This window comes from Macrotis lagotis, chromosome 5 (assembly GCF_037893015.1).
Source record: "Macrotis lagotis isolate mMagLag1 chromosome 5, bilby.v1.9.chrom.fasta, whole genome shotgun sequence".
NCBI lineage: Eukaryota > Metazoa > Chordata > Mammalia > Peramelemorphia > Peramelidae > Macrotis > Macrotis lagotis.
This window is the reverse complement of record NC_133662.1, coordinates 235955482-235971335: the sequence shown is the minus strand read 5'-3', so window position 1 is coordinate 235971335 and position 15854 is coordinate 235955482. Positions and strand designations below refer to the sequence as shown.

The 15854-nt window shown below is 38.9% G+C and overlaps 1 protein-coding gene across 1 annotated transcript in view; it reads left to right on the top strand.

Moving 5' to 3' along the window:
• The window catches only part of LOC141490142 (myeloperoxidase-like), a 40839-nt gene extending 26197 nt beyond the window's left edge, over positions 1 to 14642 (top strand). Inside the window, exons 9-13 of the mRNA XM_074190398.1 lie at positions 2244 to 2496; positions 7243 to 7413; positions 9976 to 10213; positions 10716 to 10927; positions 13951 to 14642. Coding sequence (XP_074046499.1) covers positions 2244 to 2496; positions 7243 to 7413; positions 9976 to 10213; positions 10716 to 10923 — 870 coding nt within the window. The 3' untranslated portion in view covers positions 10924 to 10927; positions 13951 to 14642. The remainder of the gene's footprint in view (positions 1 to 2243; positions 2497 to 7242; positions 7414 to 9975; positions 10214 to 10715; positions 10928 to 13950) is intronic.
• The last annotated feature ends 1212 nt before the right edge of the window (positions 14643 to 15854 follow it).

Below are 15854 nucleotides of genomic sequence, written 5' to 3'. Positions count from 1 at the left end.
GGGGAATATAATAAGCTCAAGGTTGACTTAGCTTTTTCCCAGAGACCTTTGTGTTATAGGAATTCTATGGTTCTAGATCTAAAGCTGGAAAAACTTCAGAGAATACCCAGTGCAACTGGGGAAACTGAGCTCTAAATTTTAGCAGATAGTAAACAGCATGGATAAAACACCAACCCTGATGTGAGGAAAATCTGAATTCAAATCCAGCCTAAGACACTTAATAGATGAATGACCCTGGGCAACCCAATTGCCTCCCCCTCCAAAAAACCTAACCCAACAGAATTTGGGATTTGACATAATGTTTTCTGACTGCTTTTAGCCCAAGAAGTAGATGACATGAAATCAAACCCCAGCTCTGTCATTAGTGAACTATATGACATTGGAACAGTCATTTCTTCCCTTTGTGTCTCAATTTTCTCATTTATAAAATGAGAAGAGGGGGATTTTTTTCTCTAAGGTCATTTCTAGTTTAAACATTATATGATTTTGATGTCATCTGGTTTCTTAAAATGGGAGTAGAATGTTTTTCTTCTGTATTATTCTTCATATTTTCTGCCTCTTTCTATTCTGACCAAAATTTGTTCATCTTCTCTAAGCCTCTATCCATTTCCCTAATGTTTAAATAATCCTGGCTATTTAAAAGCTTGGCCAGAAAAGTGGCATCTTTCACTGATGTCATGACCTATTTAGCTTTGCCATCCCCACATCAAAGAAGGCTCTGTGCTCCATCAATGAAGCAGAATTGCATTACTCAAAAGAAATGTGAGATGCACAAAATTAAAGACATCTTTACTCCAAATGTTCACATCAACTGTGCCTGATCCATGGTAGAACCTTTCAAGTTCCTATTGGTCTGATCAGTCACAGCTAGACATAATGTACCTTGACCCCTACAAAGTGATGACATTTTGGTTCTCTTCAAGAATGAAGGACAGTAACCAATGAACCATACACAAATATCTTGTCAAATCTACCAGCAATAGATGCTTCTCTTTTTGGTAATAATATTCTAGATAAAAAGAAAGTTGGACCTCCAGGGTGTTGCCACATGAAGAAGTACCACCAGACTTTTTTATCTGCCCTGAAACAGAACCCTCCTATATGTGTGTTGTTTTCCTTGATTAGATGTGCTCTGTCAGATAAGGAACTAGCTTGTCTTTGTTGTTGTATTTGCCACCTCTTAGTAAAGTTTGTTACATAGTAAGCATTTTATAAATGCGGTTCCATTCATCCTTTTATTCATTCACTAGAAATATCTAAGATGGCACAAAATTCTTTGATTGCAACATTTTTTTATTTGAAATTTTTTATTTGTTTGTTTTTGGAGGTAATTGGGGTTAAGTGACTTGCCCACGGTCACATAGCTATGTGTCTAAGACTGGATTTGAACTCAGTTCCTTTTGACTCCAGGACCTGTACTCTTTCCACTGTGCCACATAACAGCCCCACTTGGAATTTTTTTTAGACCATTAAATGTTTGGCTTCACTTTTGAGCCATTTTCCCTCCCTATCATCATTCTCAGTTTATATATCTCTCTCCCAACAGTGATCTTATTTTGTGCCTGAAGGGTACCTATTTCAGATTTATTTGAAGGAGTATAAACATTCACCAGTCTGATCTGTTCTTTCTCCAATTTTCACAATGATACAAGTTTTAACTTCAATCTTTTATCTTTTGGAACCCATATTGAATGTGTTAAAGAAAATTTCTGCCTCTGTATTGGAAGCAATGTAATACAGTGGAAAGAGTGTTGGATGTGAGGGTCAGAAGACCTGGCTTTAGAGCTTAGCTTTGCTATGTACTATCTAGGGAAGGGATTTTAGATGTCATTGAGTCCAAATCCCTTTTTTTATAAATGAGGAAACTGAAACCCAGAGAGGTCACAGGATCACAGATCTTGAGCTTAAAGAGACATTAGAGAGGCATTAGAGCCTTTTACTAGTCCAATTCTCTCATTTTACAATTGAAGAAAGTGAGAGGTCAAGGTCAAATAGTTAGTCTCAGAATTGGAATTTGAACCCACATCCTCTAACTCCAAATTTCCAGTATGATGGACAAGTCATTTCAATTCTTTGTAATTCATCAGCAAAATGGAGAGACTGGATAAGATAATAGTAATAGCTAAAAGTATGATAATCCCTGGTTCTGTTTCTCAGCTGGCCAGTGAAGATAGGTGAGGATGCTTGCTGCAGAATTCTGTCAGCCTGCAGAAAACATGATTCTCTTTTTCATTTCATTTCAGATCATCACCTTCAGAGACTATCTGCCTCTTGTTCTAGGAAATGAAATGGAGCAATATATCCCTCCCTACATAGGCTACAATGAGTCTGTGGATCCAACAGTGGCAAATGTCTTCTCGTCGGCTTTCCGGTTTGGTCATGGCTCCATCCCTCCCTTCGTGTCCCGCTTGGATGCAAAATTCCAGCCAAATGGTCCAAATTCAACAGTCCCTCTCCACCTCACCTTCTGTGCCTCTTGGAGGATTATCCAAGAAGGTAAACTGAGACTGATGGGTAATATGGGAGATGATGCAAAAATGTGGAAAGGATCTGACATAAAAGGAAGGAAGGAATCAAGCTTTAATTAATTGTCTACTATATGCTAGACACTGTGCTGAGAGCTTTACAAATATCTCATTTGAGCCACACAACAATCTTGTGAGATTGATGCTATTCTGATCTACATTTTACAGTTGAAGAAACTGAGGTAGGCAGAGATCAAGTGACTTACCCAGCGACACAGAACTATTTGAACTTATTTTCCTGAGTTGAATCCCAGTGATAAATAGATTAGGCCTTTTTAGTTTACAAAGGTAAATGTTCTCATGGTGTAGTGGAAAGAGCACTGAGTTTGTAATGATGGGACCAAAGCTTGGTTTGCCACTTACCTGCCAAATGTGACTTTGGGCAGTCATTTAACCTCTCTAGGCTTCAGTGGCCTCATCTGTAAAATAAATAGCTTGGACTACTGTACTTCTGAGACCTCTTCAAGGTCTAATTCTAAGCTAAGCAAAATCTTTAAAACCTTGATTGATGAAAGGACCATAGATTTGGACCTGGAAAGAACCTTGGAGTTCATCTTCATTTTGCATAAAGACATTAAAGCCTAGAAAGATGGGAGAGATGGGATGGTTTGGTTGAGGTCAAATAGAAATAGAACCCTGGTCTCCTGATTGCACTCTGTTGAATGATGGAGCAATGAACTATTAAGAGAATAGCTTAACTATTGAGAGAAGTGGGGATATACTCATCCTTTAAAGGCTGAAGACAGGAAGAGTCATCTTATGCTCCTTCACCATCACCTTGAGGTTTCTTTTGGCAATAGAATTCTAGTATAGATGGGCTAAGGGTCTTATCCATCAAGGTGACTCCCATTTTCTGTGTAAGGTATTTGTCCTAAAACTCCCTTGCTATCCCCATTATTTATTCTAATAAATGGATGCTGCTTGCAAGATGTTAGCATGGTTAAGAGATTCGTAGAAAATGGGAAGGAATGAAATCTTCTAGAATCCACTGTCAGGCCAAATTATAGAAGTTCAGAACAGAAAGAGAATGTTGTACAACTGCCTCATTTCACAGAAGAGGAAAACTGAAGTCAAGAGAGAAAAAAATGCCCAATATCACAGAGTGAGCCAGTTCCAGAGTTGGTACTAGAACTTATTCTAAGTTCAGGGTTGGTTCTGCTAATATAACTCTTCTATCTGACTTTCAAAAATCTTGTTTCATCTCCCTCTGTATTTCATATTTGGCCCTTTTTTAAAACTAGAAGTTTGTGCAGTAAAGTGAAAAGAATCACTGACCTCAGCTTCCTTCTCTATAAAAAAGAGGGAGTCAGAAGAATTGAAAGCTGACATTCTGTAATTCTCAATATATTCTATAATATAATATAATTCTATAATTCCATAAAATCAATATGCCAGTTGAGGGCAGATCTATAATTGCAGAAATAATTGATTCTTCCTTTAATCGGGTTAAAAGAGATTTATATTATAAATGGAGCTGAAGTTTGAATCACTCAACAATTTCTTGTCCACTCAGCTAATCCATGTCTCAAATCACTCATTGTTCTGGTAAGTGATAAGAGGTCTTTTCTCCTTGTATAGCCTCATTCAGGATTTCCCATTTGGTTAGCCCATTTGTCAGGTCAGCAGTTCTATCTGATGACCCGGGTCTTCTGAATATCATCTTAGCCAATAGTTACAATCAGCATTTTTAGCCTTCATATAGAAAGATGGCGCTATTGACCTATGTCTGTCAGGCCTGCACTCTCTGGGTTGTTTCTAGCCTTGAGGGGGAGGTGACACATTTACATATTTGAAGTCTGTCAGACTTGTCGTCTTCAGTGCCCACCTGTGAAAGGGGTGCTTTGAATGGGGTGAGCTGTGTAGTCTACGTGTCATGACATACAGAGATAATGGGTAGCCATCGACATTTTAAAATTAACCAACCAATCAAAAAGCATTTAACCAGTATTGAGTATCTGCTAAGTCCTGGAGATAGTGACAACATAGAATTATCCCTACCCTCAGAGTTTACATTTTATCAGGAGAGCTAAGATGCTTCTAAGGATTTATTTTAAGAAATGAAGGATTATGTAGAGGGACAAAATTTGTATTTTCATTGAAATTGGAAACTCTTAGATGAAGAAACTCCTATCAAGGTCAGAATCTTTTATGAAATATATCGTTTTAGGGAACTGTCTGGGACCTAGAGATGTTAAATTATCATCCAGAGTCACATAGACAGTCTGTTTCAGAGGAGAGACTTGAACTGACCTCTTCTTGGCTCGGCGAACAGTTCTCTAACTATGCTGCTATGCTGTCTCTCACTCTATAGAATAATTGATTTAGGAGGAGGAAAAGGTGCTTTCAGGGTTTATTCAAGATAGATTTCATGTAAAAGTAATGTTTTCACAGAGTTTTGTGGGGAATCTAAGTGTTTGAAGGGAGGAAAGAGTATATTTAAGATAAGGGAGACCAGTGCAAAATCTGGGAGGTTGGAGATAGACTTCTATTGGAGGAATAAGAAGAAAGTCCCTTTGGCTGAACCATAGAGTGACCAAAGGGAGTAATGAATAATACGTCTGGGATGTTGGTTTGTCCCCAGACTGTAAAGGGATTTAAATGCTATTTTGTTTATTTGATCTTGGAGACAATAGAGAAGAGTTTCCTTGATAAGCAGAGAATCTAGCTGTTCTGTCCATTCCTACCTGTGTCAGCCCAAGGAGTTTGTATTATGTTCATCAGGAGCTTCTGGTAAGGAAGATGTTTGTTCTTCATTCTTGAAAAGATCATGATATCAGTGTGGTGATGCCATGGCAAGCACATGAATTGGATTTGAATGAGGGGGCACTGTGCTAAGTCACCAGCCTCAGTTTCCCCTCTAAAACCATCTGGCTTTAGTGGCCAGAAATGAATCAGAATGACTGGAGATGGCCCTGGATGTGAGGTAGTCAGGGTTAAGTGACTCATCCAAGGTCACACAGCTAGTAAGTGTTGTGTCTGAGGCTGGATTCTTACTCCTTTCCTTTTAACTCCAAGGTCAGGGCTCTATCCACTGTGCCACTGAGCTGCCCCAGAGGAGGGGCAGGGTCGGATCCATCTGTCCATTAGGAATTTGTCCAGGAGGACTGTGTATTCTAGCATCATCTCCATGGAAGACTCCAAGTGATTAAGAATGAGAAACTAGTGAACAAAAAAATGGTCCAGGGCTGGAGGTCAAGGGGAAATCTTGTTCTCTTTCTAAAATTAGCCACCTCCTTCCTATTAAGGATGAGGACAAAGGAGTGGGGGGGAACCAGAGGCAGAGACTAGGCAAGAAGTCATAAAGGACTAAATGAGATTGGCAGTAATATGGGTGGAAGAGAGGATATTAAACAAAAGATATGAAAAAAAAGAATTGGACTTGACCTGCTGGACTTTAGGAAGGAGATACTTGGATTTCACTCCTGCCTCTGATCCTAGCTGACAGTGAGTAATACCCTTAATATTTCTGAGTTTTGATTTCCTCATCTGCAAAATGCCTGTGATGTCTCATAGGGGTGTTGTGAGGCTCAGATGTAGCCAAAGTACTCTGTCAATCTTACATCTCTCTGTACAGTCAATTATTTTTAGTGTCAGCTGATTGAATGTAAGAGGTTAGAGAGATGGAAATATCACAGAGAGATGGGATTTACTGAGAAGAAGGTAGTACCTGCAGTAGGAAAAAAGAAAAGTCATGAGAAAAGGCAAGTTTAGGAAGGAGAGTATTATATGGTCAATCTTGATGTAGAGATACTTTAGGGAAATCCAGGTAGAGATGTGCAATAGGCAGTTGGAAATGCAGAATGGAGCTTAGTTCTCTGCAAAGAATTAGATTCACCAGAGTAGATAATGTACATCAAGAGTAAAGGTTTAGGAAGGGAAGGAAGAATGACTTGGAATCAACGGATTTAGAGGAACCCATGCTTAGGGAGTGGAGGGAAGTTGCCCAAGATCATCCAATCATCTGAATAACTGACAATTTGAAGGCAGGTTCAGTGTAGATGCTTCTATATTCCAGAATTTTTTAGTGCCAGCATTCTAGGACCCAGCTTTAAGGAGTTACTAATCCCACAGACTCTTCTATGAATACCATATTTCAGAAAGGAAATTGAGAAATTGAAATATCCATATTTTGGGGGGCAAGGCAATGGGGTTAAGTGACTTGTCCAAGGTCACACAGTTAAGTATTAATTGTCTGTGACTGGATTTGAATTCAGGTCTTCCTGATGCCAGGGCTAGTGCTCTATCCACTCTGCCACCTAGCTGCCCCCTAAATGGGATTAATGAATTTTTTTCTTTTTTTTTGACATAATTTGAGTTATGCCAAATGAGGATTATTTGAAGGAATTAAGGATGCTTTGTCTGAAAAAAGAGAATACTTGGGAGACTGGGTTATTGTACTTGTTCTCAAATATATGAAGTGTTATCATTTGGAGAAGTGTTAAACTGGTTCTGCTTGGGACTAGAGGGCAGAACTAGGGCTAGTGTATGGAACCTGCAAAGAAGCACTTTTATATATAAATTTTATATATAAAACTTCCTAACAATTAAAGACATCTTCAAATGAAATGAAAACAGTAGATTCTATCTCCTTGCATGGTTAGATGACACTTTTGCAGAATGTTCTAGAAGAGATTTTTGTTTACAATGGGATAGATGACTCCAGAACTCACTCCTAATTCTGAGATTCTGTGATCACCTGGTATCTTCCCTTTTTCAGGAGGCATCGATCCAGTCCTTCGAGGACTACTCATCAACCCATCCAAAATGATGAAACAGAATGAGATAATGACTGAAGAGGTCCAAAACCGACTCTTTGAACAGACTGAGGTCATGGGCTTAGATCTGGCTGCTCTCAACTTGCAAAGAGGAAGAGACCATGGAATCCCAGGTATGTCCCTCCTGCCCCTGCTCCCCCTAAGAAGGCATGCTGTAAGGTAACCAGAGGAAGAGGAAGGGTTTGTTAGATTGACTGCTGAGTTAGGGAGGAGTCTTGAACCAAGGATAGATGTGGCAAATCAGAATTAATTGACTACTTTCAAAACTAGGAGTCAACCTATCTTAGCAGTATTCTATTCCTCCATGATTTCGGTTCCATAAATGAGTGATGCCATCTCTGGGGATTAGAAGGGATGGAGAGACTCTTGAACAAGAGTTTTGCAGTGAAACCTCTGACTCTAAGGGGTTCTGGGTAGGGATTCAGACAATTGCTTTGACTGAGCAAGAGGGAAAGAGATGTGCCTGCTCCTTGTATGCCAGCAAGAGATCCTCTGACTCCAAATCTGGTGCTCATTCTGCGAATACATGTTGGACAGTATAGCTCTTAGGATAATAGCTAGAAGGGCCCTTTAAGGCTAACTAGTCCAGGAGTCAGCAAACTATGACTTTGAATGCCCTTCCCCATTTTGTATAGTCACGTTCAACCCTTGCATTTTACAGATGAGAAAACTGAGGCCAGGAGAAATTAAATGCCTTTTCTGTAGTCACAGAGTAGTAGTAAATAGTAAATAGAATAGTAATAGTAAATAGAAATTTGAACCCCAAATCTAGTACCCTTTTTGTTATAACAAGTGATAACATTATTCTCAATGGAGCCTGGATTAACTTGAATGAATGAATGTCAATTGGCAAACATTTATTAAGCATCCACTATGTGATACATATATAAAGGAGATAGTTCCTGGACTCAAGGAACTTACATTCTCCTTGGGGTGTTTTTTTTTTGACAAGATTCTTGACAGATCCATTGTTTATTATTGTTTTTTAAAAAATCAACTCTGGAATTAGTCTGACTCACTTGGAACATACTTGGGTTTGTTTGTAATATAAGAAAATATATTTGTGAAGGGAAACAAAGGTGATAGCCAGAGAAGAAATAGTCATAAGCTTCTCCTGAATTACATAGAAAAGATATGAAAAAATGAAGTGACTAAAGAAAGATTTTTTTTTAAGTTTTTGCAAGGCAAATGGGGTTAAGTGGCTTGCCCAAGGCCACACAGCTAGGTAATTATTAAGTGTCTGAGACTGGATTTGAACCCAAGTACTCCTGACTCCAGGGCTGGTGCTTTATCCACTGTGCCACCTAGCCTCCCCTTTTTTAATTTTTTAAAAAATTAGTGAAATAATTTTTAAAAAGTGGAAAGACAAGTGAGGGAAAAAATACTTTCTAAAGATATCTTCTAGTTATTTGAAAAAGGAAGTTTGGAAAAGGAACTTAACTTTATTAATAAATAAGAAGTCAGAAGTGATAGCAGTGGAGCTGTGATTTCATTGCTGTAGGGACACGTGTAGAAAGAAACTTTTCCCACCAATTCAGGTTGATATCTTCTCTAAATGTTTAGTCTTAGAGAGTTGCCTTGAAACCTAGGCCTTTATGGTCTCAAAGTCAGTTCCCTATTTACTCTATTATACCCTGTCTCTTGAAAAAATCATATATTATAAATAAATCCATAAGTTATGAAGAAATACAGTGGAATAGTTATGGTCATTCTTGAGGAATGATAAATTTGGGTGATGATCAAATGTCCCAAGATTCAGAGATTCATATAATACTTCCATGAGTAACTGTAACTTTGCTGTCCTTCCATGTTGGTCAGAAGATTGAAGTTGGAGATATAGTCACAGGATGTGCCCTGTCTCATCAATATGCCCCTTTTAGTCTATTCTTTTTTTGTTTACTTTCTCATTCAAGATTGTCCTTGCTCCTTACTTTTAATTCAGCTGGAAACATTGAAGGTGAGGGGTTGCAGTGTGACTTTCCTTGGGTCTTAAACCATCTCTTGGAAGGAACTTGGGAACAAATGAATCCAGGAAGATGTTAATTTTTTTTTAAATTTGAAAAAAATTTTCATATCTTCTCTTTTTATATGACCTTCATTTCTGAATAAAGCTGTCCCCCCCATAAAGAGAGCAATTATTTATAATTAAAGTGAGGAAAAAATTTAGTAAAACTAACACATCAATGGAATCTGATAGTATGTATGATGTTACTCCCCTGTAGAGCCTCTCCCCCATCTCTCCAAATGTGGGAAGTGAATATTCTGATCTCTTCTTCAGGGCTATGCTTGTTCATAATCATCCAGTATACATTTGCATCATTTTTCCTTCCCATTTACATTATTATCATCATTGGAAAGAAGTAAGTTTTGCTGAAAAGAACAGATATATGGATTGGTGGAGAAAAGCTGGGAGGATCTTCCAGGTTTTTTTGGTGGGGGGAGAGGGGAGAATGAGATTGGGGCTTTTATGCAAAATAATCTTGGAGGCAGAAGTAAGTTAGCTAGCTGTATTAGATAGCAAGCATCCATAGGTTGGACTGGAGTGGCCCAGAGGGAGTGGGAAGAGATGGGAGAAGAGTGATTTGGTAAAGGTGGGGCAGAAAGGTCAGTGAATGGTAAGCTCAGAAAGGGAGTTGAGACAGCTGCTCAATTATCTTTCCATGCTATTGTTCTAGGGTACACTGCCTGGAGACGTTTTTGTGGTCTCTCAGAACCCCAGACTGTGGAGGAACTTGGTGATATTTTCCAGAACATAAAATTGGCCGAGAAATTTCTGGCCCTGTATGGAACAGCAGACAACATTGACTTGTGGATTGGGGCTGTGAATGAGCCTTTTGTTCCCGATGGGAGAGTGGGGCCTCTGCTTTCCTGTCTGATTGGACGACAGTTTCAGCAGGTTCGAGATGGGGACAGGTAAGATTCAAATCCATGGCTTTGTGGCTCCAAGCCTAGCATTCTATCCATGATGTCAAGTTTTCTAATTCTGGAATGCTGAGTAAATGTCACAACATTTGTGTTAAAGCAAAACTGTGGAACTTACCCAAAAGCAATGGTGGATAGTGGGGTCAGGGACAGGAATCAATAGAAGAGCCTGGGCACCCTCAGAGGCTGGGAGGTAAGAACATTGAGTGGTACATGCCAGACAAATATTACCTCCCTCCATGATTCTGTAAGCCCTCCTTGATAGGTGCATGAATGAGATTGCATCTTCTTATTCCAGTCAAAACTAAAGAGAGTAGAGAAGGATCAGTGTCAGGTGAAGAAGGTAGATGGGGGTGGATGGTTTGATTGATATTCCTTGGGAATTGTGCTTGGTTGATGCCTGACCTCGTCCATGAATGGAACCTATTAAGAAAGAAGACTTTTGAAATGAAGGTTGTATACTTGACTGGTCTTCTTCTCTTCCTCCCTATAGGTTTTGGTGGGAGAATCCAGGGGTTTTCACAGATGAGCAGGTAGAATCCTTGAAAAGTGTATCCTTGCCTCTCCTGTTCTGTGACAACAGTCACCTTTCTGAAGTGCCCATAGATGTCTTCCAAATCAACAGCTATCCCAATGACTTTATAAATTGTGCAGAGTTTGGAAAGCTGGATTTGTCTCCCTGGAAAGTCCAAACTGAATAGAAAGGTAAGGCTTATGTTTCTCTTATCCTTGTCTCCTGTCTTACCTTACCCTGATATCCTTCTAGATTCCGATGACTCAAAAAATGGTCCAACCAGGACTGGAGTCATCTGGATGAGACCTTAGAGGTTACGTAATTCAACCCCCTCATTTGACAAAGGGAAATGACTTATCAGAAATAACATAGTAAAGTAAAGGAAGAAAGGAGGCCAGAATTCCCTTCTTAGGAGTTCTAGGGTGAGACATTTCCATGAAAGTGAAAAGAGCATTGGGAGTCAGGAGAGAACTGGGTTTTAATCAATCAATCAATAAACATGTATTTATTACTTTCTTGTGATAGGTAATTTTCTATGGGCTCAAAGTTACATGGAAAAAGAATAAAATAATTCCCTCTTATAAGAGCTTATATTCTAGTCCAGTGGTTCTTTGCCTTTCTTAATTTCATGAATCTCCTTGGAAGCCTGGGGAAATCTGAGGATCATTTCTCATAATATATTAAAAAAATACATAGAATTATTTTTTAGTAAAATAAATATTTTATTTATTTTGAATTTTACAAATTTTCCCTTAATCTTGCTTCCCTCCTGTTAAAATATATGGGTTATAAAGGAAATTTTGTTTTATTTTTTTCCCATACAGGTCCATGGATTCCTTGAAATCTACACACAAATCCTAGATTGGATAAACTCTGTTCTAATGTGAAGTTTCAAATCAAATTTACTGGTTGTGTGACCTTGGGCAAATCATTTAACCTCTCTGAGGTTTGGTTTTCTCGTTTGTAGAATGGGGCTAATAATATTCTACCGACTTCACAGGAATGTTGTGAGAAACATTTCTTCAGCATTTTCCAGACCTTAAGGCACTATCTAAATATGAGTTAATATTATCACATCATTTTGTAGTTTGCCCACCTTTTGGTTTTCCTGGAACCAGTGATCTCTTTAATTACTTGATTGTTGACAAGTCCCATTTTGTATTTCCTTTTTTCTCCCCAGGCAGCTGTAACTTTGAAACTTAAATACTTATCCGTGACGGGGGTTTGGAGAAGAAGGCAGCTGGTGTTGTGCTTTAGACTGAGACATGGTTGTTTTCAGCCTAGAATTAGCTGCTGTTGAGAACTGAGGAGAAGAGTAGGATTAGGAAACTGGATAGTTTTTTGGCTTCTCTTGAAGGATCCTTATAGGCGAGTAGACAAACACTTATTCAATAAGTAAAAGAGATCAACAGTAACACATTTTCAAAGCCAAATAGGACTGTTAGATTGGCCACCATTTTGGAATGCCTCGACCATTTTTCCTTCCCATCGACTTTAAATTTTGCTGAAACACCAGGGCTGATGGATCCTTTTTTGTCTTTATTGTCTTCTTGCTTACAGGGAGGGAATACTATTACACTGCCCTAGAGATCCATAGAATGAGAGCCTTCTTTGTTGCTATTGCCTGATTGTTTGGGTATTTCTTGACAAAAAAAAAAAACCTGGAATGGTTGGCCCTTTCTTTCTTAAGCTCATTTGACAGAGGATGAAACTGATGCAACGAGGGTGAAATGACTTGCCCAGGGTGACACAGCTGGTCTGAAATTAGATTTGAACTCAGGAAGGTGAATCTTGCTTTTTATCCATTGCAGCAGCTTATTGCACTTGAGAGTCTTCTACTCAACTCCCAATTGCCCTCCTTGCCCAGAAAAGTCTCTGGGCATCATCAGTAGTTCCTAGTTCAGCATGGTCTGAACACCATGGGCACTACTTAACTACTTTATATTGAACTATGACTGACAAGACTGAGAAACACTTACAACCACAAGACCAGGGTTATGAGACATGGAATTATTATTCTCATCCTTTGGTCATAGCATATTTTGACCAAAGGATGATAATAACGATGATAATAATAGCTAGTGCTTAAGGTTGACACAGCACTTTGCATTTGTTTCTCCTTTAATTTTCACATTGGCCATGCGAGGTAAGCGGGGATTATTATCCTCATTTTATAGAAAGCAGGTTAAGAGAGGCCAATGGACTTGTTCCCTGTCACATAGTTTGTTAAATGTCTGAATCAGAATCTGAACACAGATCTTCCTGATTCTAAATACTGAAGCAGTTTGCCATTTTCTTCTCCAACTCATCCGACAGATGAGGAAACTGAGGTAAGGGTTAAGTAACTTGCCCAGGGCCACATAGCTAGAAAATGTCTGAGGCCAGATTTGGACTCGGGAAGATGAGCCTTCCTGACTTTGAGTCCTATGTCTGGACAATATGACACCTGTCTCTGCATATTAATTATTGTTTGGATCTTTGAATTCCCCTTTGACCTTTTACACTGTATATGTCAGTGCCCTTGAGCATACTCTGTAATGTAAACAAGGGTCACCAGGCAGATAAGGTATTGGGACTGGAATCAGGAAGAGGAATTCAAATTCAACTGCAGATTCTTAGCTGTATGATCCTGGTCAAGACATTTCACTTCTATCTGCCTCAGTTTCCTCATTTGTAAAATGGGTTTAACTATAGGAACTCCCTCCCAGGGTTCTTGTGAGTCTCAAGGGAGATAACATTTGTAAAATGCTTTGTAAACCTTAAACCACTTAAGAAATGTTATTTGTTATAATAATAGTAATAATGATAATAGTTACTGTTTGTATGGTATTCACTATGTGCCTTTCACTGTGATAGATACTTTAGGATTTTTAATCTCATTTGATCCTTCTAACGATTTTGGGAGACAGGTAATATTGTTATCCCCATTTTAATCTAGTAAATGTATGAATCTAGATTTGAACTCAGGTCTTCCTCTATCCAGGTACATCTTTCTAATCACCGAGCCACCTACGGTGTTCATTTTTAGGTCTGGGTCAGGTTTGCTCCTTCTATACTTATGTTACTTCATCTCTGAGAAACCTGGGGAAGGGGATATGAGGCAGCCTCTGAACTCTCCTTCCCCTCAAGTCTTTCTCCGAACAACTCTTTGAGGGCCAATCCAGAATGTTCACGGTTGACTTGATTTAATAGTATTTTTGTTCTCTTCTCCCAGGGCATCTCGGGAGTTTTCCTCAGTGGCAGAATCCGTGCATCTCTTTGGATAAGTGGAAGAGGCCAGAAGAGGAGGAAATGTTCCTTCTAACCCAGAACCCAGCAGATACTTGTCCCTCCCATCTTTTAACCCCAGTAGTTCTCGGTTTGTGGTCCATAAGAAAGCTTTCAAGGGACTTGGAGTCAGCTGCCTAGAGCATTGGTGTTTACAACAGAATGATGTCTATGCTTTTGCTTTGGTCATGGACGTCAACCTACGAGCTGCTCTGTGGACACCAGTTTTCTGGGGGGAAGATGTACAACCCACTCACAGGAGTGGGAAGGATTTATTGCCAGGATGCAGCAGTTCCCACAGAGATAGGCAAAGAAGCACAGTCATTCAAGGTTTCCCCGTCCTTAGGGTCATGCAGGATCTGGGCAGCTAACTGAAGGATTGACAGACCTACAGGGCTTAGCTGGCCCATTCCAAATGACCCATGTTGCCCTCCCTAGTCAAACAACTAATGAATTCTCTAGCAAAGGCCTTGACCCATCATTTAAGGCTCTTCACAGTATGGCTCCCACCATCCTTTTCAGCGCTTTCCAGTTCCACCTTTCCTTCCATAGTAATGTCTGTCAAATTTGACTAGACATATTTGTTTAAGGGTTTTTTCTTTTTCTTTTTTTAAAGGGGTTGGCAGGAGAGGGAGGGAAAATGGATATTTGTTAATTGAAAACAAATGAAATTAAATTTAAAAATCCATAAAATCAATTTTTGCTCTTGTTTCATTCTTCATTTTAGTCAAACTGGGCCTGCTAGCTGTTTCTTGAACCTTTACATAGTTTACACTTTCCCCTATGTCTGGAATGCCCTTTTCCCCCTCATCTATCATCCTCTTCCCTTTCCCTCCTCCCTCTCTCTCTCTCTCTCTCTCCTTTTTCTTTTTCTTCCCCATTCTCTTCTTTCTTCCTTCACTCTCATCCTCTGCCCTTCCCTCCTCCCTCCTCCCTCTCCTTTCTTTTTCTTTCTTTTCTCTCTCTCCCTCCTTTTCTTTTCCTTCTTTCTCTTCTCTTCCTCTCATTACTCTCTCTCTCCCCTTTCTCTTTCTCTTCCCTTTCTCTTCTCTCTCCCTCCTTCATCTCCCTCCTTTTCTTTCTCTTTCCCTTTCTCCTCCTTCCTCTCCATCCTTTCTTTTTCTCTTCCCTCACCCTTCTTTCTCTTCCCTCTCCCTCTTCTCTTTTCTTTTTTTCAAGCATTGCTTACATGTATCATCCATTAATGGGGATGTTTCCTGATTCCCTCCTCCCTTGTCAGTGTTCTCTAGCTCTTGAAATTATCTTGTACACACTATAATAATAATTTTTGTTGTTATTTGGTTATTTTGTTCAATTTTCATTACCCTATTTGGATTTTTCTTTGTTGAGCTACTGGAGTGATTTATCATTTCCTTCCCCAGATTGTTTTACAGTTGAAGATCCTGAGGTAAACAGGGTAAGGTGACTTGCTTAGGGTCACACAACTAGTAAATGTCTGAGATCAAATTTGAAATCACAAAAATTGAGTCTTCTTGACTTTGGTTAGCTGCCCATAATAATAGCTAGCATTTATATATTATATTACATTTATATTATATACCATAATAAATACTATATATTCATAAACATGTACTATATTATAATTTATAATATTTGACACAATATTTTTATGTTTAATTATATAATTTATAATGCATGACTTATATATAATAGATACTTAAAATTAGTATACTATATAAATATATTATGTAATACAAATATGCATTATTTATACTATAATCTATACTTACATAGTATACTAACTTTAAGAAACTTTACAAACCTTATCTTATCCCTACAACAACCCTGGGAGGAAGGTACTATTATTGTGCCCATTTTACAGAGGAGGAA